We start from the raw sequence: 22950 nt of genomic DNA on the forward strand, positions 1-22950 counted from the left end.
TGCTTGCAATCTTGTTAAGATTTCATTGTACTTGTTACAGCCACCGTTCGAAGCTGATAACGAAGACGACCTTTTCGAGTCCATTCTTCACGATGATGTTCTGTATCCTGTGTGGCTTTCCAAAGAAGCTGTCTCAATACTAAAAGGGGTAAGAATCACGCGTTGCGTGACTACTCTGACGGTAGTCACGCAATATCAATAGATGTTATAACGTCCGACCTACCAGCAAAATGACTGCCATAGCAGGGGTAGCATTAAGGGCTGGGTACCGCAAAAATTGACCGGTTTTGAACAGAACTTTGCCCGGTTGCTACATCGATTTTTAACATAGTGCTGTTCCTGTCTTCTTTAGGAGACTGTCTAACAATCTTCCAAACAGTTGTCAAGCTTATTTTAGGTCAAAGAAACCACGATTTTGCCGGTTATAGTACCCGTTATTTCCCTTGTGTCTTCAAATTGTGGAGCAAATTCACCCATTGATACATATTTGCGAAAACAAATGTTCTGCATGAGAGTCCACTCTTAGTTAAATGAGGCAAAACTACGAGCAAATCCATAGGTAATGATGAATTTGAATTGCAGGAAAACCCATCTCTACAAGAGTGGAATTTCAAATTTTCCGGGGGTGTATGCCACCTGACCCCCCTATCTTTGTAGATTTTCTGCCCGGATGTCATATCCTGATGCCCTCCTGTTTAAAAAATCCTCATTGAAACCCTTGACATAGTGGCAGGACGAGACCTAGCCGGGTGGTGACGGGTTGCTTTTGTAATCATCGACCGCTTAGAAATAGCTCAAGCCTTATAGATAGCGGACAGCCTGTCTGACGGAAACCGTGCACTCGATTACCTCTCGGATACCAAATTTCATGGTATCGCTCAGCTTGAGATTAAGTTATATTTAAACTTTTTGAAGCAGTTATCATTTAGCACAGTCTGAATGTTTTTCACTTTGTTTGCTTACTTTGCAGTTTATGACGAAAAATAGCATGAAAAGGCTCGGCTGCACAGCCAGCGGGGAGCAAAGCATTCTGGAACATCCCTTCTTTAGAGAAATCGACTGGATCCAGTTAGAGGCGAGAGAAGTCGTGCCGCCCTTTAAACCAAAAATAGTGAGTAGAAATTGCCAGTAGCATTAACCTTTGACGCAAGAGTGAGATGAAAGGTGTTGCTAACAGCGACTCGTTTGAACGTTGTCTCTCGTGTTCATTAGTAAATAAACAATAGCTTCCATTTGGTGCAAAAATTTGCTCGGATATTTGTCCGCCGACGTTATCTGTTCCAAGAAAAAAAGCGAACTGTGAAGATCGATGAACAGATAATGTCCAAGGACAAATACTCGAGCAAATTTTTTAAAGTCAAATCGAGGCTGTTGTGTTTATTATCCTTCAAATATTTTTCGCGACACACGAATTGGGGAATATTACTCGGATATTCCTCAGTTTTAGCTGGGACATGTTCGGTCAAGCGCGGTTTGACCAGTCGCGTGCGAGCGAAAATATTTGATGGATTATAAGGCAATTTATACTCTAAGTCTGTCCGCGGACGTGTAATGTGCAGTCTAGTCATTTAACATTTTTTTTAACCAATTCCCGATCAAATTGTAATTCCTCGTTTCTAACTCATCCTACTGTAAAACTAAGTTCAGTCGCAAATCTCCGGAAACAAAGGAAGAAGAGAATAGCCATGCGCGGACATGTTTCCCTGAGGGCCGCGCGCGCTTACTGACGGCGCGCGCACTCTATTAACACGTGGCTTGAAAAGAATAGTTCAAGATTCTTGGGTTTTGCTTGTCGGCTTTGAGAAAAGCGGATGTGTCGACGTTATTTTATTAGTGTGAGTTTGTTAAAGTTGATGTGCTTTATTGTTTTTCCCACGACACCCTCCAGGTGTCTCGTGTGCAAATCAAAAAGCAGAAATTCTATCTTAAAGGATCTCAGTCGGGGTGTTTTGTCTTTTGCTTTGGCCACGTACAAAATCTCCTTTAAATGGAAGGAAACCTGAAAATAACAGTTAACTAAGATAGAAAAACATCAAAGAGATAATGATAAACCATAAAGGAACAAGGATGGTCAAGGATGGCGAATATTGACACGGATTGCAAACGACGAATTTGAAAAATTTAGGCTAAACTTTTCAAAATGTACAAACCGTGACTGAGCTCCTTTAACAAACTAAAGTACTTATGCAGTTATATAATGTTTTTCATGTGTCATCTTTGACCTCACCATGTTTCTGTATCTGCCCACAATCTTGGCTATCTTCTGTTTGTCCAGCATTTTCGCTCTCTTGAGGAGTAGTGTAACCCGTGTGATCTGTAGAAATGTTCATCAGTGAGTTCATTCCGTGATTGGTGTGATCAATCTCTTCAGAGAAGCTTGTGTACTCCGAAGCGTTCGCTTTGTACTGCTGGTTTTTCTTGCCCTCCGTGTCCACTACTCGTTCCATCTCCTGCTTTACTCTTCTCATGGCTTCCGTCGAAGAACGCGCGGATTTCAAAGCTTCGAAGCTCTGATCCAGAATTAGGCATCGATGGGAGGGGACGCCCTCGGGATCTTGCGGGTTGAGTGGAGTTCCGTCTAACGTGCTAAATCTCCTGTTATTCCCTTCATATATGCTGAATCTTCTTTTCATTTTGATTGAACCTGATTTTGGCGCCGAGAACCTAGGCTGTTATTTAATTTAGCCTTTCGTCTTTCTACTGACGTATTCCAATTTTACGCGTGTGATTCTAACTAACTACTTTGGTTACGTTAATAAGGCGGTTATTACGTCACAGAATTTGCTCAGTTGATGTGACAAAAAAAAGGTTGCGAAGACATTGTCAAATCATAAGTGAAAAACACAAGTACTCAGCTATTGGAAAACACCTGTGACGCCCACAATCAGAAGAACAAAGATCTTAACGAAAAATTTACCATCTTGAAGAAATGTCGCGGGAAATTTGAATGCTTAATCTGCGAAATGCTCTTCATCCAAGAAAAGAAACCTAAACTGAACACTCATTCTGACTCAATTAAAGCAAAACTATTTAGTACTTAATTAACACTCTCTACATTTCACATTGTAGAGTTTTTAACCACATGCAACGAGACTTTCACACGCATGCTCAATATATGAAGAACTCATCGGAACCTGACTTGAGAATTTGAAAATAATGAACGAGTCATCGAAACGTCATTCGAAATTATTATCGCTGATATTTATTCTCAATCGTTTGTCGAAAGCCTCCGTTATTAGGATATATGAAAAGATCAATATATTTGTACTGCGGAGAAAGATATGAAGACATGATTGATCATGGCAGTTATGCACACAATAAGTAATGGTGAAATTAAAGCCGGAAAATCGCAGTTATACACCGTTTAAGCAAATCAAATTCGCAACTCATTAATTTCTTGAATAAAAGTGTACTCTAATGGCGTAAGAGCCTTGCGGGCATGAATTGTGCATCATGTCCTTTCCAGAAATTGCTTCAGGTATAGTGCAGCAGTTAAGCCCTGACCAAACGGACTCGCAAGTAGTCGCAACTCGAACTTGCGTAGAGACTTGCGTTGGGTGGCCAAACGGACCCGAGAGATCCCTCACTAGTACATGCAAATCGCAAAAAAAAAAAAAAAAAACCATTTCAAGGCAGACATATCCTGTACGTCATTGGCTAATAATAGGTTAATGGGCGTCACTCAACTTGCGTTGACTTGAGTTGGGTGGCCAAACGGTGAAAACCATGCGCCGACTTGCGTGTGGGTGATTTTGGTACAGGTGATTTTTTTTTTTTTGTAGGCGTGATATTTTTTTCTCCGTGTAACATGCTCTTTTCCGGCTCGATGAACGTGCGTGAATTTTTTTTCAGCAGTGGTCGTGTGCGTGAATTTTTTTTTGGTATAAGTTTGTTTGCAGGATAGTTTTTCAAAATCACCACCCCTCCCTCCAAAGTCAAATGGTCCGCCCCTTACACGGACTTTTGTGGGGCTTCGGGGAAGATTTGCGCGCTAACGAGGCGTTACTTTTCCAAAGCTTTCCCTTCATATATCGTCAGGTCTAGTCATCAATAATGCCCCAGACATGTTGACGGTTTCTAGTCCTAGTACCTGAAATCTCCCTTTCCCGCCCCACGTAAGGGTTACCTCTTCCCCCCGCCCCCCTCCCCACCCCAGTGTTTTTACATAGCACGGGGAATTGAGAGTTCAGGAAATGGACTAGACGGTTCCTCGCGAGTCATAATTGAAGAATGCTGTTTCCCGGTTAACGTGTGTTTTGTTTTGTTTTGGTCTTGATAGCGATCAAGAACAGACGTTGGAAATTTCGACACTGATTTCACAAGAGAAGAGCCGAAACTGACGCTGACGGACAAAAACATCATCGCAAATATTAACCAGGAGGAATTTAAGGACTTTTCTTTCGTCAACCCTCATTTCGTGAGCGATAGCCTTGTTTAATAGCAGCTTTAACTTTACATTGTACATAGATATGAACAGCAACAGATGAAGAAAATTTGAAATTTTATTCCAAAAATTAAACAAATTTTATCTTTTTAGAATGTGATCAAGCAACCGTGTATTTTTTAGATTGGGCGTGACTCTAACCAACGTTCCGGTTTCCCGGACAACCACATGACTTGTCACGCAACAAGTCTCCTGGAGGCGCATTGCGTGACAACGCACACTAGGGAACCAATAAATGGATATATATGTGAGAAGTACAGTAAAAATTGAAATGTTTGTCGTGTACTTAAAAAACGAAGTTAAACTTCAATCAAAGTAAATAGTTTTTGATTTTAATGTTAAATAAGGAAGAAAATTTCAGACCGCTTTGATTTGCGAATTCCTTTTTTATCGCAGCTTTGAATTACCCAGTCGATTTTGCCGTGGAAAGTCTAGTATATATATCCTGTGTAAAATGTTCTGTGGATTTTTAGAATATCAAGGTTTTAATTCTACTTAGCCAAGTCGATCCCGCAGACGAGACGTTTGAATTGGAATGTAACTTATTGTCAAATTCTCGCAACTGCAGTCATGAGAAATGCTGAACAATCAGCGAAGCGAGTTTTTTCTCTTGATGTCGAGGCTTCAACCTTTCTCACTGTTTTTAGTGATGTGGAATTTATTAGAAATTGTCTTTCTCCTAAAGCGCTCTGCTTCGCATAAAATGCCATTGTAGGGTGTAAAACTTCACTTCAGCATTATTCAAAAACCCTTACTAGTTGTCCTAGTTGACATCATTTTGTTGGGTTTTCCGCTGTCAATTGTTTTGGCAGAGATGTCAAGTGGATTGCGCGTGCCATCATTTGACCATTTGATTGGCGGAAACTTTTGGAAAACCCACTGAAAGCTGTCATAACGCCTCAGTCACTTTTAGATAATGGCGAACCACTCGTTTTTCTTTCGTTTGAAATAGCAACGTGTTTTGTTAAATAATATGACAAAGACTCGTGCAAAAAACGCATTTACCTGTCTGCAAAGGTGAGAAAATCAAATTTTCGAAAACGAACAACTCATGGGCTAACTCGGGCTTGTTTAGCGGGGATCGACTTGGAAATACTTCAGCTAGAGTTAAAAGACGACATTTTTATGTTATCTGGACAGGTTTTTATCACTGTCATATCAATTTAGGGTTATTTATTATACTTAATTCTAATTAATACTATGTTTACACGTAATGGTTTCGTTACTATGAACAATTTTAAACAAGATGCATTGTAATCGCGCGTTGGTTAAATTATCTTTACTGTGAATTTTAGAATACTCATTTAAACTGTGGATAAATTTCTTTATATCTAAATCTTTGTATTCCAGTTTTTTAGGTAAATGTAAGATTGATATAAATTTCATTATTACTAGCAAACTTGCCAGGCTTACGCGAGGCCAGTTAAGGGGGCATCGCACTTTAATTTAGCCCATTCTGTTAAATGCTAACCTTGTAAGGATGGAGAAGACAAAAGTACTGGAAAGTGAGAGTAGATTAGGCAGAAAAAAACTTTGAATCCAAACGAAAATATGACTCTTCAGCGCATTCTCACGATAATGCACTCTTGGTCCCAGAGCCTCTGCTTCTATTGGTCAGCGCCAGAGTGGCAAGTGAGGCATTGCGAACGTGATTAGTTTGAATAGTACTCGTAGTTTGAAATAAGAGTTTTGCAAACGGTGTGCTTATGATGCTTGTAGAATTATTTTAGTCAGTGTCAGTTTTCTTTCTTTCATTTTCCTAAGTAAAGTGAGTGAACAGGAAAACCTTTCTAATTGTTACAAGTTTGCTGTGAACAGGGAATCAATAGAAGCTTTCCATAGGAAGGCAATTTCGTTTTTGTTTTCTGCAAGCCAAGCTGTTTGTTTTAGTTTTCGAGCGATTTTCAATTGAGTGTAGTAAAACCAAAATCAAAACCAACTACTCAGCCAATCTCAAACCGTAGTTAAACCAACTTGACCAAAGTAATTGCCGGATTACTTTTAACACTCAACTGAAAACCGCTCCAACTCATCTTTTAAGTCATTCGTCGTGTTCTCAACTCACGTTAGTTGCTCTTGGCTCAAGATGCAGTAATAAAATACATCCAGAACATGCCTACTGGTTGTAAATGAACTTTTGAAACAATGATTTTCAGTTTGATCACGTTTACAATGAAGCACCTGTCTAACCCTGCCGACATTATCGAAGGTCTTGATACGAAAAATAGAACTACCAGTGAGAATATGGACATTGTCATCGCCTGCGTAACAAGCGTGCCGTATTTTCGGAAGAGAAGAAGGAACCATCCATAACACCCTCCCCCTTATCCCATTTTTTTGCCCTCGCCCCAATTTTCGCGCGGTCCAATTTGGAAAAACTCAAATTCGCGTGTGCAGCAACAATGTCCAGAGTTTTCCTGCTGGGATTTATGAATATTTTAATACTGATTGAGAAAACCTCTGTACACATACGTCTTGAGCCTTCATTCGGCGGTCTTGGTTAACCGGATCGAAACTGGAATGGGAAGTGGTTTTAGAGGGGGAGAGGGGGTGGAAAATTTCTCATGCTTCGCGCATTCTCTTGTTTGGTTAAATTTTCCATGTAGGACTGCCGTAAACAGCCGCTTATAAGCCCTCCCGCTTTTAAGCCCTCCAGCTATTAAGCCCTCCCGCTTATAAGCCCCTCCCGTTATAGACCCATCTACTTGTAAGCAAACTATTACTTCCGAATATAAGCCACCTCCCCTTCTTGATAAGACTCGCGCATGAATTTTTTTCTCTCGATTATAAAAATAACTAAGTTATCCTCCGATGGAGAAATTTCTTTCCGAGTTTCTCATTGTGTTGGTCTGTCTGGTGTATTCCCTCCAGCCCTCGTAGAGCGCAAACACTCGGGAGCCGTCGGGAAACGGTCGTACCCTCATGGGAAGACCAGTTCACTCCTTGACAGTTACAGTGGTCGCATATCATTTCGTTTTCCGAAAGGTCTCTAGAATCGGTTTTTGTTTTTGCATTCTTAAAATGACCGGTTATTGTTGCGTTTTCAAATTCGTTTTCCGGCGTAGTGTGGACGGAAAACATTTTGCGCGTTTTCAGAGTGAAACTTCCGTTATCAAATTCCTCCGACGTACCTAGTGTGGACGGGGTTTTAGGTTTGAATCAGGGTTTGATTTGATTTCGCCCGCCTACTCTTTTGATCTTCCCCATTGATGTAGAGCTTGGCAGGCCTTTCGGTTAAGTTAAAGGGGCTAGATCACGCTATTTTAGGTAATTTTATTTAATTTTGTTAATTATGAGCTCTAAACGTCAAATTGGCAGAGCAAAAGTCTTTCATTTGCAAAATCACGGCCACATAACAACTGAGAATGATTTTGCAGCTGTGTAAATGAGATTCTGATATAAACTGATATAAATTTGAAAAAAGGTGGGCCGACGTTTTTCAAATTTACCCAAATGCAATCCATTTTAATCTTCTCCAGTTTTGTCCATCCATGTCCCTTCTTGGCTTTCCTATGTTTTCTTTGAGATCTTCTCTAGTTTTGAGTCGTTTTTGTGATATTTAAGTTAATTTTATGACCATTTGATCGGTGCTGAAATTGCCTAAAACTGCGTGACCTAGCCCCTTTAACTGAGGCCATACCGTAAACTTGGGTGGGGAGTCCGGTGTGAAAAGGTCGGGGGACGCCTCGTTGCCTCGCTTAGGGGTGTAAATCACGGAAAACATTAAACAGCAATAACCAACTAATGGTCAGTACACGTGAGGGCTGTTCACGTGTAGAATAAAAATTGTAGTTTTGTATCTTCCTCCTGTTCAGTTGATAAATACAAGCATCACTTACTCCCGACTTGTCGTCGCCACAATATTAAAAAGATTTACATACATGAAAAAGCACAAAACCCCCGATCGAACTAAATGTTATCGCGAAACTCGCTGAGTTGGAAAATTGATAGCTTTGACTAACGTTAATCACTAAAGTTAAACCTTGGCTGTTTACCAAAAGGAAATGAATATGTCGTCTATCTTGCATGGCTGGCCCGGCTAATAGCTTTTGCTGAACTTTTAATAATTACATAGGTTTAACAAAGTGACTGATTGATAGACTGACTCATTGATTGATTGATTGATTGTATTAGAGCGATTATAGCACAGAGAAATAAAAAACGCGCACACCAAAAGAGAATTTGTGCATAAAAACCACTCACACCTTAGTTAATAGAGGGAAATTATGAAACCTGGCTAAGTTCTGTATTGTATGGTATTGTTGGCTATTTTAGGGGTTGACAGTGCGCATAACCTGGCAACATACAAAAGGTGATTATGTCAATTTTGACCGGGACCTCAGTGAGAGCGCCTAAAAATATCTGTTTCTCGTTGAAAGGTTATCTCTCGTTTGAATTCTTCATCGGAGGGTAAGATTTTTGCACGCAAAGTCTTGAGGTGCTTTCAACTAAGGCATAGAACACCCTAATAAAATATATACATGTATTTTATATCTTATTTTTTAATGTTCTCAGTTGTTCTTTGGCGTTTTATGGACGCGATGACTTTCGCTTAAAAGAACTTTCTGCACCAGTTGGACCCCGCCAATTCGGACTCGGTTATTTCGAATTTCCCGTTATTTTGAACTCAAAATCATTTCCCTTTGATTTGCCCTTTGGTCCTTTACCATCGCACCTGACACTGAAGATTCCTTAGGTATTTAATTAGAGCAATAGTGATTATCAAAAGATCATCTTTTTTGATGCAACGAGCGGAGAAAATTCCAGTACGCAGTTCAGCTAAAAGAACTTTTTATAGCAGGAATTTTTCCCGAAACAGCACGCTCTCTCGTTGGTCACTTCCAGATTATTATACTTGACCTCTGTAACCTACCGAAAACTCTCTGCGGGCCGGCTTATAGATATGGATAACTCAACCCATAGCTTTTCTGGTTCAAAGATTTGGGAACCTGTACTCCTCAGAATTAGGTATTTGCCCGTTAATATTTTTAACCGACAAATAGTACAAATGCTACCTTCTGACTAATCAAATTTGATTTTGCTGCTATTTGACGCTTTGCTGTTTGATTCATGTAAGTGAACGTAGTATATCAGTATGTTGTAATATAGTGTATGTAGTTCTAGCTTAGCTCAATCATGATTAATTTTTTATGCTGCCATTCACTTGACCATGGAGGTGTCCAACCAGAAAGCTCTTGCTACTTTGGCCACCGCTCACACATAATTTTTTTTCTTTACGGCTTAACATTTCTTGATATTTTACTGCTTTCATTGCTTTACCTTATAAAATGTATGTAAATGTCCTTTATAGTGTAAATAAAGGTTTCAAAATCTGCGTTGTAAGAATGTTGTACTACTCTGCGAGACATCAGTTTCTCCTCAGTACGAGAAACCCGCTGCCGGCGGCCCGGGTACTGAGTACAGTAGTAGGGACTTTAAGCAGCGGGGACGCGGCCGGCGACGGGAACGCCAAAACCTGTGAAAGGGCTGGGGAGAGAACGCGGTTATGTCGAGAATACACAAACATTAAGTAGCACCGTCGGAAACCGCGGTTTCCGCACTGTCAAGCTTATTGACATTATCGATATTCGTCCTCTGTTTATCAAGATGAACTAGGATCACTTCATTGAAAGAAGTTCGCAATCAGCTCTTGATAATCCACGATGAAGGTGTGTTAAACGATCACGAACTTCTACTCTTGTACGATTTAAACCGGTCGAATGATCTCGACCAACCTTATGATTCCTTTCCTGATTTTAACTTCGATGGTTTGAAGACGACGAGTGCCGGTCCGAATTTCGCTTCCACAAACGCAACTTGCCCCTTCTCGCTGAGTTGTACAATGAAGTAAACGAACTTATTATCAGCAGATGTTTAATCAGACTGGCGCGACAAATCAGTGTGCCGACTGATAAAGATCTAAGTAAACCACTGATCTTACGACTGAAAATCGAAACAACTACGCAAGTTTTAATGGTGTCTACCCTTTTAATTGTGTTAGAATTTCACCATGATGAGCCATTTGACATTTGAGTACTTCTCGAAAGGAAAAATTTCGATTGAAATTCGTGTAAGTTGTCTTTATTTACATTAGCGTTCAAAAAGATATTTCACGGTACTCACATGTTCGCCGACTGGCTTGAGTTCGCTTCAGATTTCTCGACTTTTCTTTAAAATGAAATATCTCACATGACAAGAGAAAACAAGCATTAAAGTTCCTCGAAATTAGTAACACGGGTTATTTAGCGTTGACACAGCAGAGGAAACGAAAGCAAAAACCCACGTTTTCAGACAACGCGAAATGAGCTTCACTCACGTCGGGCCCGAACGCAGAACGTCAACTTGTTTCCCGCCAGTCATGCGCAGTGGACCTTTTGGCTTTTCCCTGATCTTGTGGCGTTCCCGTCGCCGTCCGCGTTGTCTTTGCTTAAAGTCCCTAGTGACAGTAGTAACATTACACGTTTTAAGACGTTTAACCATCAAATGTTGATCAACGATCACCGCGGTTTTGCACGTGGAACCACTTATCTCCTCATTCTGCTATTTGGTGTTAACAAACCGCTAAATTGACTGGTTCCTTAGGAGTCTAGTTAATTTTGTCGGTTCCGGAGAGCCTCAGGACCTCGTGACGGTATACCGGCATGAAATAAACATGCCGTGATCTAGGCCATCCTCAAAAGTCACCTAAGACGGACTGTTTGCATACAAAGCTTAATTTAGTCCAGGCCATCAGTCGATTCCTCGTACTGTTAATTACTTACTTTCAGTCATCAGTATAAGTCGTGGAGAACTTACTCAGCTCAAAGCATCGGCGCGCAGATTGCCAAGAGATTATAGCGCTTGTGGAATCAGTTCAATGACTAACGAATAAAGCAAACTTTACTCGTTAAAACAACGATGAGGTCCGAGAATAAATACCATAAAAACCCACACAAAGCTGTAAGGGGGGGGGGGGGGGGGGGAATAGTAGCCTGCGTCACAGACAGTCTAAACAGCCGGTATAGTCCTATATTGGGGATTCTATGACACGTCCGGCTGCAACGCAGGCTAGGGGTATAGGGGCCTATTAGAAACCGAAAAACCGCACAAAAAATCGCTGAAAACGCAAAACCATGGCCACAATAAATTTCGTCCAAATCCGAAAACCGAATCTCTTTCTTTTATTTGATTTTTCATTTGTGTAGGCACAATGGCAGCCACATTTTACAACCAAACTGCTTTATTTTACAACCAAACAGTCTCTCCTTTGCTTTTATTCCACGTAAACGGAGTGAGTGAGCGCAATGTTATTCCGGCGAGAAAGAGGAGACAACTTGCAATTGAGCTATTACAGTAATAGAAACTCGTTGGTCCACAGTCTAAGGTCAAAGTCCACATGGTATTATCCCAGCCGCGCATGATATTTGAGAAATAGTCTTTTGCTTTGATATTATATTTAGCATTTCATAGTCTGCTTGGCAGCCGTTACGACCCAAATAACGGCTGCTTAATTGGAAGAGACTAGGTTTGTCGACATACACAGCATCGTCTAAAAGAAAGTCTGGGTAGAAGGCTATATATATATAAGTGGTCCCTTGGAATTAGAGTTTTAGCGGGACTGTAGGGTGTGACTTCTTTGACAAAACCAGAAAAACCGTAAAATGCATTGGACAGAAAAATCCGAAAAACCGCCATCGTGGTTGACAAAAACCCGCAAACCGCACAAGTCACCAAAACCGAAAAACCGTACGGTTTTTAAGTACGAAAACCGAACCAAGAATTGGCCAAATCCGCAAAACCGTAAATCCCAACGCCCCACTCTGTAACAACTGCTAAAAGTTTTTTCCCCTATCATAACCTCAGTTGGAATTAAGCGCTAAGTGAGATTTTAAGTGTAAAATTACTAATTTAAAACACACGATACGTTTTTATATCAAGACATGCTTCTGCTGTTTCAGTCGTGACTTATGCCATTTTAAAGGTCAACGGGTCGAGAAAACAACCTAAACGTTTTAAGATGTTTGAGACCGTTTTTATGTTTGTTCCAGAAGCTGTCCAAGAAGAGAGAAGCTTGTTCGAGGTTCGGGAGGAGCTGAGGTTGAAAAGTCATCTCTAAATGAAGCAAAATGACGACCAGTCGAGAAGACAAGAAATACTGGGTATCCGGTTTCGTCTTAATCGTCTTAACGATTTAAACCATTTACTTTTACATCACTCAGTCTTTTTTTTAAAATCTCTGATAATAGAACAATCAGCTGGATTGCTCCGGGACTGAATTGACTGACAATTCTAAAAACATTTTACGTGCTTAACGAGGCAGCTATAGGTAACCGCCTCTTCCACGCGTTTTGCTAGTTGGAGCGCAGCGCGAAAAACGGTGCGCGAAAAAATACTGAAGAAGCGCAGCGCAAGAACGACTTTTAAAAGGCACGACGACGGCCATTTGACGAGTATTTATCAACGTTAAGACTGGGGGTCGCATTTGGAGACGGATCACAGTGATGACAGGACTTTGGTCTGTATTTTTTTTTTGGTTATCAATGACAAAATAAACGTGTCTCAGGTGTGACCTGCTCCTAAAAAAAATTGAAGATCGCACGCAAAGAGATTAACAGCAAAAGATAATCCAACCCGTTACAAACTGTCAAGTTGTGCTTGGTGTAACTAGCAATACTGCTGTAGTCTGCAATACTGTCCAGTACTAAAGAACAAATTAACAAGACTAATTAGGTGTTGAAAAGCTGGTGTGGATGCCTTTTGTTTTGACTGCGTGTAGCAACGGAAATATGAATAAACATCTGCGCGTAATTTGTTGGTGAGGGCCGTAACCGCAAGAGGCAGGATAAAATTTAGGATTACGCTTCTAGAGATATTCGAAAATTCTTTCATGGAACCAGCCTTTCCAAAGGCGATTGCAGTTTTAAAGAATTTTCAAATATCTCGAGAACTGAGAAGTGTAGATCCTCAATTGCTCGAGTTTTCAAGCGCGTGATCACCAGGAACTCCTACGATTAAAAATGTGTCTGAGAAAATTTAAGAACGCACCTGTATTATGTTAAATATTGAATGTTTATAGTGGTCCAAGCACTTAGCTACAACTTCTACAACTGGCTTGTTCTCAGGCATGCCACTTAACTGAAAGAAAGAAATATTTCAAATAAACAAAATAGGCTTAAAAATACCAACTGGAAAGGCAGACCAGTTTGCTATTTATTTTGTACTCTAGTGCAAATTAAAAACTAACGATAAATCTGCCTGCTCTCTGCCAATCACGTTGAATTTATTTCTCAGTCACATAAAGAGGATAATCTTATCCTCTCTTGGCAAGATCGCGGTTGCTTGCTTGGCTCCGTAGAAAAGCCATGGAGTGTGATGATGGGATAAATATTATTTTGCATCGGTTAAGGCAGGTTTTCCTCTGTTTTAATTTGCTTTCAAACTCAGCATGATAACTAAATGTTACTCGATTTTCCTTGTTGATTCACTGTTTGATGTCAACGGTGACGTGAGCAAAGATCGGGTGCACGTTTTTCCTTCTTCTACCTGTCCCAGGATGTCAGCAGCGAGTAACACACTCCCGTGATCGAAGGGGTCTTTTCGGGGGTGTGTGACCCGAGAAGGACGGCGAAAATTCAGGCTGCTCTTGTACTGATGGTAACTAACTACTTGAAAGTCGCGATCATGTGAATCTCTTCCTTCTAAGGAGAAAGTTTCAACTTTTTTCCGCCCTCACAAGCGTGAGACATCTAGTGCACTTTCCTTTTTTGGACACTCACACCCCAGTTTCTCTTACATGATTGGCCAATCGAGACTTCGAAGGGAATTAGGTCAGATGTTAGGTTCCGTTTATTATGAGCACCTCCTACGGGATCGACACGTTTGCAGCGAAACTATTCTGCAGTCAGTGGAAATCCACTTCATTTATTCGTGCGTAATTATTTTACAGTGAGAAAACGAAAATACAACTTTTCCACAAGTTTCCAGAAGTAGAAGACTTCACGCACTCTCTGATCATTCATTCATTCATTCATTCATTCCGCGCTTCACGCCTTCGGCGCTAACCGGCAGTTCGCTGGAATTCAGGGTTGTTAACAGCGATGACATCTTTCAGTTGGACGTCCTTTACTACTGTTTTGGTATCGTTTTTATCGTTTTGCCAGGTAAGTTTCCTTTTAGTCATGCATCTTTGCTTAAACAGTAGCAATAAATATTAAACTGGATTTAAGCTTATCTTTGTTGAATGTTGATCGAACGTGCGGCATACAATCGATCTGCAGTGATGGAATTTTCGTCCAACTTACGGTAACTAGGGCACTTGATCCTAAAAGGCTTTGCAGCGAGTAACTATTTAATTCCCTCTAATTGTGCCCTCATGTTTTCCGTTGCTACTCGACAAATTTTGCCTCAGAATCTGACGAAGTTGTCGAAAAGTGAAGTTCTCAAATTATTCTTCTTAAATTGTTTGCTAATTACCATATATCTTAAGTGGAAAATAATGCAAATATCATGACGCTTGTAAGACTTTGTGGACTGGTCTTTTTGACCTTTGATACAAAAAAATAACTGCAAAATCAGATGTTCTAGGTGGTGTACATTTAATACTACCATTCTGGTATCTGGGCGCGCTTTCGAATTTGGCTGATGTGTAAAACTAGAAGAGTAGGAAAAAACGTGATAAGTCTGTTGTTTTATAAATTGCGTTGGTTAAATTTGCGTACTTTGGCTAACGCTCAAGTGGAACGTAAACAGAGTCTTAGTTTGTGGAAGTGAAACGTAAGACTGTTGAAAGAAACGCGATCCGCTCTTTGACTTTCCTTCTTTGACCGTAACGTGTTAGGGCAAGTCCACAGGCTACAGCGATTGCTTGTTTTCCCGCGGGTCTCCCCTCGGTACGGTTCTGGTTTATTTTTCAAAAGCGCATTTATCACGCGTTATTAGCAAGTTCCGCGCAGCGTGGTGCTGTTGGAAGGATTAAATATCAAAATATCAGCTTAAGTAAAGATTAAATGCGGAATGAAACCGCAATGTGTTGATATATGTTTTCCTCGTTTTTACTGTGATTGTTAAATCATGCTGAGATGTAACTAGATTATTATAAAAACTTGTCCCTTGATGATGACCAGAGTGCAGAAAAATAAATGGCCTTGTATAGCCTGGTATACACTGTTAGTTTGCCATAAACTGGCTAACCTCTTGAGATATTTGAACCTGGAGTTGGGTAGCATTTTCTGACTAAATTATTATATCGAACTTTCGAAATCTTCTGGTCCATTTAATTTTCCCCTTGGACTTTCTGGATTTTTAGGGGTTGAATGGTTCACCTTTTTGTGAGACTTCAACAGTTTTCTGAGTTTACCTGAGATATTTGGACATCATTTCTCCTTATTGCTAAATTTATAGAAATATGTGTTCAAATGGAAAGTGTCTGAAGAGGCCTGGATAGCACTCCAGGTAATGAAGGTAGCAGATAGTGAGTGTATGAATATCACTCTGATTACTCTGAATAGTCTAACCCCAAGGTTAGCCTGGTTACCTTTTAATGGTTAGCTCTTGAAAGTGGAAATGGGAATACGATACTACAGTTAACAATTCTGCAGTCTGTAATCGGCAAATGACATAGACCGTCATATACCCATGCCTGGGCCACTATTTTGGGGGAAGCTGATTTGTCTCACACGTGATGAGGGCAAAAATAACTGTCAAACACGTGAAATTCCAAAACAGCTAAATGACATATGATTCATGAATTTGTAAAAAAATGTTAAGACTATTAAAAAGTATGTTTGATGTGTTTAATTTTGGTCTGTGTAAAACAGACTGCGGACTGGGGGTAGAATGCAGACTGCAGACAGCAGACTTTTTAACAAAATCATGTTACCATTTCCATTATTGAGAACTAACCATGACAGGCTAACCGGTACATTTTTCAGGCTAACCGGAGTGATATTCAGGCTAACTAGAATGCAGACTGTCACTACAATTAACCTGAATAACCCTGTTTATGGTTAGCACTCAATGACGGAAATAACACAGTATCTACATAGAAAGTCTGTAGTCTGCAATCTCCATTTTACCCCCAGTCAACAGTCTGCATTTTACCCTCAGTCTACATTTTTTCCCCCAGTCCGCAGTCTGCAGTCTGCATTTTACACTGATGGGTTTAATTTTGCTGAAATTCTTGAGTGAAACAGGATGACAACCCTACCTTTGCCACCCATCCTGGCGTATTTATCTTAAACCATTGACTCCTGGAGCTTTTTGCCAAAAATGCATTATTTTGGAGATTTTCAGGCTGGACATGGGCCAAATTAGCTCCCATCTACTCAAAAAGGCATTTGCAACATGACAGCATGGCTTTCTTTCCACTAGCATCACATTTTACGACATTTTTGCTTGGGCATGCGCAGAAATCAAAATGTTTGGACCAGAAAGTGACCTATGTCTTTAGGCTTTTCGATTTTTTATTTTTTTGGTTTGTCTTTCCTTTTTCTCCCTTTCTTTTCTTTTTGCTGCAGTGATTGACCTTCTACTGGGCTTGCTTCCAGTTTGAAACATTCTGAGAAAGCGTCATTGAGATGGGCAATTTTTGCCATGGAGTAGCCACGTGTAGTGGCAGGACATTTTGCTCTGAGTTTTTCACTCAACTTTTTGTGCATTTTTGTGCAAATCTCAGGCTCCATTGGGCCAATCACTCTGATCTGGGTATCATTGGAAAGACCTTTTCCTCTTGCAGAAGTTGAGCATAGATAATGCCACTTTTGGTCAAAGGTGATGATGTCAGAAGTGGAAGATTTCCCTTCAAATGCAAGTATCAAGGACCAAATCCAAATGTGCTAAGCGAGGCCAAGGCTCGTCACGGCCGGTTATGGCTGGCACAGGAGTCAGTGGGTTAAGCATATGAATCTGGCAGGGTACAGTGAAAGGGTATCACATTAGGGATGGGAGGGAAGATAATTCCTTGTGGTATATTGGATTCAGCCTTTAGGCTAGTGTTCTCAATAGACGGGCATAACAGGCAGAATTACCACTGGCTTTCAAAACAAAAGTAGCAACCTAGTCTAGCCTGTGAGCGTCCTCCTACACCACAGCCTACCCCCTACCCCTTTTTGAGCAAGAAATGCTTCAGCTTAATTAACCTACTGCCTTTTGGAGGAAGAGAGTATTTACCGTAACACACCCACTTTTTGTGTAAGAAAGGGTCCACTTTCATCTGCTTTCTTTCTAAGTGGGAAATTGTCCATCGTTGACCATCCTACAGGATAAAGAAGGGTTGACTCCCCCCTTTTGAAGCAAGGGAGGGTCCCCTTTTCGAGGAGGAAAGGGTCCACCCCCACTAGCCACTCCCTCTCCTCATTTGGGCCAGGACTTAGGGTCCAGGGGCCACTTTTACTTCAGCCTCTCCCTTCATGCGAAATCAATAAATACAGCAAACTGGAAAATGTATCAAATGATTTAATAAACTCTACTGATTATAATAATGTAGTCTGGATAGATCAGAACTGTAGAGGAAACAATTACCATTACATCTTTGAGGAAACCTGGAAGACATCTCATGTTATAGACTGCAAAACATCAGTTTCTACGTTTTAAAACGATTTTGCTTTTCTAGGAAGATTTTTGTGAACTTTCTGACTATATTCCTGAACAAATTTCATATTTAACACAAATCAGCCCATATCACGTGCTGTAATGGTCTTACACAAATCATGTAATGTTACATGAAGTAGTACTACTGCTGACTCTGTGTAGTGACATATTCTCAGTGTGTGGTGATCCTGTAAAGCAGCCATTTATTCTTGAATGAGTAGACTGGCTGTTTTCAGCTGTTCTGCAAGTCTGATTTCATTGTCAAGTTTTGTAGCAAAGGAGCTTTTACTATGACATGTTGGGATTTAGCTTTTTGTCCTCTTGAAACAACACACTACTGCAGCTGCTAACCAATAGAGCTAAACACCAATGGTCATTGTTGGTACACAAGGAGGGCACAGCCCAATTAAGCACCTACTTCATTAATTACCTCTTCCTGCCTTCTCTTCTGCAGCCTGTTAGCAGCAAAGGAACCTTATCCATTCAGTTGCTAGATTACAATAATCCAAGCTCTAAAGATTATGCTGGATCATGCTGCGACTGCTGTGGTGTGTTTGGTTGGTGCCCAAATGATTGTGAAAACTTCTTCCGGATTATTGTCACATCGTATCCATACAATTTTTTTAGTGCTCTGTCACCTTGGGAAAGGTGGGAGACGTTCGTTTTAGGAGATGATAGTTTTGATTTTCCTGGATATGGTCAAACTGTTGGTAGTAGTCTGCACAACCCACTGACGTACCATTTTACTGGAAGGTGGCCGGTATGATAGTTTGTTGTTTAGTATTTAATAGATAACATAGTCTTTATCACAAATTTTTAAAATTATAAATATTTTAAATAGAGTCTACTTTAGATAGCCCTGTGTTCATGCATAAAGTAAAGTAAAGTAAAGTGCATATACATGTACCCTTGTTCCGCATAACACAGAATAAATACTCCTCGTCAATTACGTTGCTTGACTCAGTAAAGAGGGTGGTAAAGGGGGGTTATAGATCACGTTTCACGGAAAATAAAAGAGAACATTTTGGAAATCACGGTTCACGGCGACTATGGAAATCATGATTCGCGAGGAAAAAATTAGGCATTTCACATTTCATGGGAAAAAAAAAGGGCCAATCACGCGTCACGAAAATACCCTTTACCACCCTCAGTAAAGCCAAATTGCTGTGTTCCAGTGATGTTTATGTGATGTTCTATATTCATTGTATCATTTAGGTTTGTGGATTATTTAAATAGAAATATTGACAGCTAGGTATTTCAATCTGCTCCAGACACTAAGCAAATTCTACCTCTCCTTACAAGTGCATTTTTCTGAAGCTGTCCCCCAGTGGGAGCGGGTAGACTATCGTGTTCAAAAAGATCGGTCAAATAATACCTGAGCCAGGTCCGTATTGGTCTTATTTAGAGGTTTAATTTGAATTTTCTAAGGAGCTTCCCCATAGAAGTTCTCCCTGCTACTGTTGCACCACATTGCCACTCCATTTGGATCCATACTATTACTAATTCAAGTGATTATGCAAAGTACTGGGAATTATTTTCAAGAAATATACTGTGTATACTATACAAGTAAGTGTATTATTGCTGGACATTGTGTTTCAGGAGGCATTTGCTATTGGCTTGGATGTATGGGATGACGACAGTGGCAATTTTCTTAAAATTGGACATGCTGATGATCTTGTTGACACCATGAGTAGTAACGTTGGTAATGTTCCAGCACAGAAGGATTTGCAGAGTGCTGTTGCCAAAAGTGTCACGGTACAACTATAGAATGGACTATGTTGATGATGCCGCACTTTTCTGATAATTTTTTCATTCAAACAAAAACAAGACCTGACTGCTTGTCGACGATTTATCATGCTGAATGAATAAGCAGAGATAATTTGTGAAGCTTCATAAGAGTCCATTGCAAATGCATTTATCGTGCCGAATGAATAAGCAGAGATAATTTGTGAAGCTTCATAAGAGTGCATTGCAAATGCATAGAAATATGGGATTCCAAACTTGCCAACTTTTACAAAGAAATTTTAATTCCCCTGAAACTTTGCATATTTACTAAATTTGGCACGGTAAATTGGTCTTTGAAGGTGTTTTTTGTTTCTATGAAAAGTGCAAAAAAATTTTTGATATTGCATAACATCATCATAGTGGTCCATTGCTTCAAAGTTGAAATTATTATTGTGTGGTTCCAGAGAATATCCACACCCACCTAAAGGGGGTTATTGGAAATTCGAAAGTGAGGGTAGTCTCAAAATTTTTAAAGGAAGGTATGAACCAAAACTGCAATTACCATTTGGGGGGGGGGGGGGGAGGGTGGTGAAGGGGGTGGAGGGGAGGGGAAGGAGTTATTCAAACAAAAACCCCTCCATAAGAGTGGCATTGATATTTTCTCACTGATCTGCTTGAGTAATTGGGCTCTTCCTGGAAATATCGATATTCACTCCAAGAAAGGCTGGCCATTGAGGGGGAGAGGAGTTTAAAAGGCCAAAGGAAAGTGTGAAGTTAAACTGGAATTTTCAGAGGAGTAGAGGGGTTTCAAGTCACAAACCTTCCAATTGTGAGGGGTATGGATATTTTGTGGAACACATTGCATTAAGTATATCTTAGTTTGTGTCTTACTTTAGCTGAAGTAGTGTGTGCATGCTGCAGTTGTAAGTATGAGTACTGACTGACCCAAGCAACAATCAATTACTTGCAAAAGGTTGATAGGTGTTTGTGCAAGGTTAACATGACATTGTATTTTAATAGATTCTACCTTTTGCTGTGATAAAGGAACTCGAAAGAAAGGAAAGAAATTTAATGAAATCATATTGTGTCAGGAAGTAACAACACGGTAAAAATTACAAATGACAGAGGGTATAGGTCTTAAAGAGAGAATGGATGGTTAGGTTGTGAGATGTGGGTAAGAATGGTGGCAAAGTGGTTGTCGTAAAGGACTCTCTCTGAGTCTTGTGGCAGGGTACGCCAGCTATCATCTCCTGATACTTCTGTCTCTTTTCCTTTTAGCTAACAGGTAAGAGATCCAGCACAAGGATTAAGGTTCGTGTTTACTGCGATGCTAATTACTATGGCACAGACTGCAATACTTATTGTGTTGGACGGGATGATAGTGGTGGTCACTACAAGTGTGATGAAACAACAGGCAATAAAGTCTGTTTAACAGGCTGGAGAGGAACCAACTGCCTCACCCGTAAGTTTTAGTCCAACTTCAAATAATAATTCAAAGCTGTTCAGATGGAAGAAATGTTTTGACCCACTTGTATGATGATTATAGACAACTCGCCACTATGCACCTCATTAGCTATCTACCATCTCGTATCCAACATGCACTCATTGAGTAAGTGTTAATATACCCCCGGGGTATTTCTTATAGGTGTGTGACGGAAAGGTTCTTAAACCTTGACCCTATTTAAAGATGAAACAAAATAATGTAAATTGATACCCTGTTTAAGGCCAAAGCCCAAAAAATGCGTCCCCCCTCCCCCTGGACATCAAGAGTTAAGGTGGTCAATGAACCCAAAAAACCAATCCTTTTTTTTACTGTGTAATTTTACCATACCCAATTGCAGTTCATTATTCACTCCACACACAGCCAATCAAGTGTGGCAATTTGAATATGAACCAAAACAGTGATTCCTAGGAGGAGAGGGGTGGGGGGGTGGGGTGGGGGTATGTTCAAACCAAAACATTCTCTGTGGAAGGGGTTGTACCTGTGAGGAGTATCTTTCTGGAACAACACAGATCTCAAAGTGTCAGTTACGTTGGTGGAGAAGTGCATGGTTAAACAGAAATGAATATATTAAACAGTCTCTTTAATCTGCTTTTACGTTGGGTAACTCATTTTGCACTTTGAAATACAAGCACATATATGTAGCCCACCCATCCAGTAGGCCTCTTCCCCTAAACATTTTGTAAAGAAACCTGCTCATGGAGAGGGATAAAGCTTAAATTACATATTACAAATTTGTCGTTTCATCTTGTTTTTTCCTAAGCAATCTGCTCAGATGGTTGTGATCCAAATCATGGCTCCTGTACAACACCAAAAACATGCGAGTGAGTCATTCCTTGTTCAATGCTGTTAGAGCCGTTGTGAAGTTTGTGGAATTCAGTTTGTCTGTTTCCAATGGTATTGATGAATTAGTGATGTTAATTATAAATGTTTCAGCTGTCAAAGTGGTTGGCAGAAGCCTCTTTGCACAAAGTGTTCCAAGAGACCAGGGTGCTCAGGTAAGCATGAAGATAATAGCCTGCTCATTAAGTCACGCTCATCCTCTTTTTCTTCCTCCTCCTCTTCCTCTGCACAACATATCTTCCTTTTTTTGTTCTCCTGTTCCTTCAGCTTCTGCTCCTCCTCCTCCTGCTCATTATGGTCAGCATTATCATTGCCATCATCATCATCGTAATATGTTATTTACATTATATTTTGTCAATATTTAGTTATAGTTTGTTGGAATTTTTTTTTGGTTACCGTCTATTGTTAGTGATATTGGTGTTTTTAGTGTTGTAATAACATTAGTTGTAGTAGTATTATTAGTACTAATTAGTTGTATTATATTATCAGTATTAGTAATATTAGTTGTTATTATAATTATGTAGGTAAGTAACTAATTTGCTGTATTAATATCAATTTGTTTCAATAAAGATTAAAAAAAAAAAAAATCATCATCGTCATCGTCATCATCAGCATCCTTCTCCTTGTTCTTTTCATCCTTGTCCTTAAGTATTGCAACCACCATTTCTTCTCCTCCATCTCCTTCTCCTCAACATGATCATCTTCCCTGTTTTCACTCACAATAGTCAGCACTGTATTGTCTGATAACCTTCAGCTCCTAACACATTTCTTTCCTGGTCAAAATTTTTTTCACAATAAACATTGTAAACTTTCCCACGGCTCTCATGGTGTCATTGTTAAGACCACATGGACCAGCTTTGATGGAGCCACT

The 22950-nt window shown here is 40.1% G+C and overlaps 2 protein-coding genes and 1 long non-coding RNA gene across 3 annotated transcripts in view; 2 read left to right on the top strand and 1 right to left on the bottom strand.

Moving 5' to 3' along the window:
* The window catches only part of LOC145484587 (calcium-independent protein kinase C-like), a 24677-nt gene extending 18362 nt beyond the window's left edge, over positions 1-6315 (top strand). The window contains exons 14-16 of the mRNA XM_081463181.1: positions 41-148; positions 971-1111; positions 4280-6315. Coding sequence (XP_081319307.1) covers positions 41-148; positions 971-1111; positions 4280-4438 — 408 coding nt within the window. The 3' untranslated portion in view covers positions 4439-6315. The remainder of the gene's footprint in view (positions 1-40; positions 149-970; positions 1112-4279) is intronic.
* A 3824-nt stretch (positions 6316-10139) lies between these two features.
* On the bottom strand, positions 10140-13521 carry LOC145484674 (uncharacterized). Its single transcript, XR_014049056.1, has 2 exons — positions 10728-13521; positions 10140-10607 (listed from the first exon to the last, which is right to left on the bottom strand). It is a non-coding gene; the product is annotated as an uncharacterized LOC145484674 (long non-coding RNA).
* Positions 13522-13805: 284 nt separating this feature from the next.
* LOC145484579 (uncharacterized) overlaps positions 13806-22950 on the top strand; it is a 29539-nt gene continuing 20394 nt past the window's right edge. The window contains exons 1-6 of the mRNA XM_081463169.1: positions 13806-14583; positions 18465-18770; positions 19610-19765; positions 21014-21197; positions 22000-22060; positions 22173-22234. Coding sequence (XP_081319295.1) covers positions 14521-14583; positions 18465-18770; positions 19610-19765; positions 21014-21197; positions 22000-22060; positions 22173-22234 — 832 coding nt within the window. The 5' untranslated portion in view covers positions 13806-14520. The remainder of the gene's footprint in view (positions 14584-18464; positions 18771-19609; positions 19766-21013; positions 21198-21999; positions 22061-22172; positions 22235-22950) is intronic.

This window comes from Orbicella franksi, chromosome 4 (assembly GCF_964199315.1).
Source record: "Orbicella franksi chromosome 4, jaOrbFran1.1, whole genome shotgun sequence".
Lineage (NCBI taxonomy): Eukaryota > Metazoa > Cnidaria > Anthozoa > Scleractinia > Merulinidae > Orbicella > Orbicella franksi.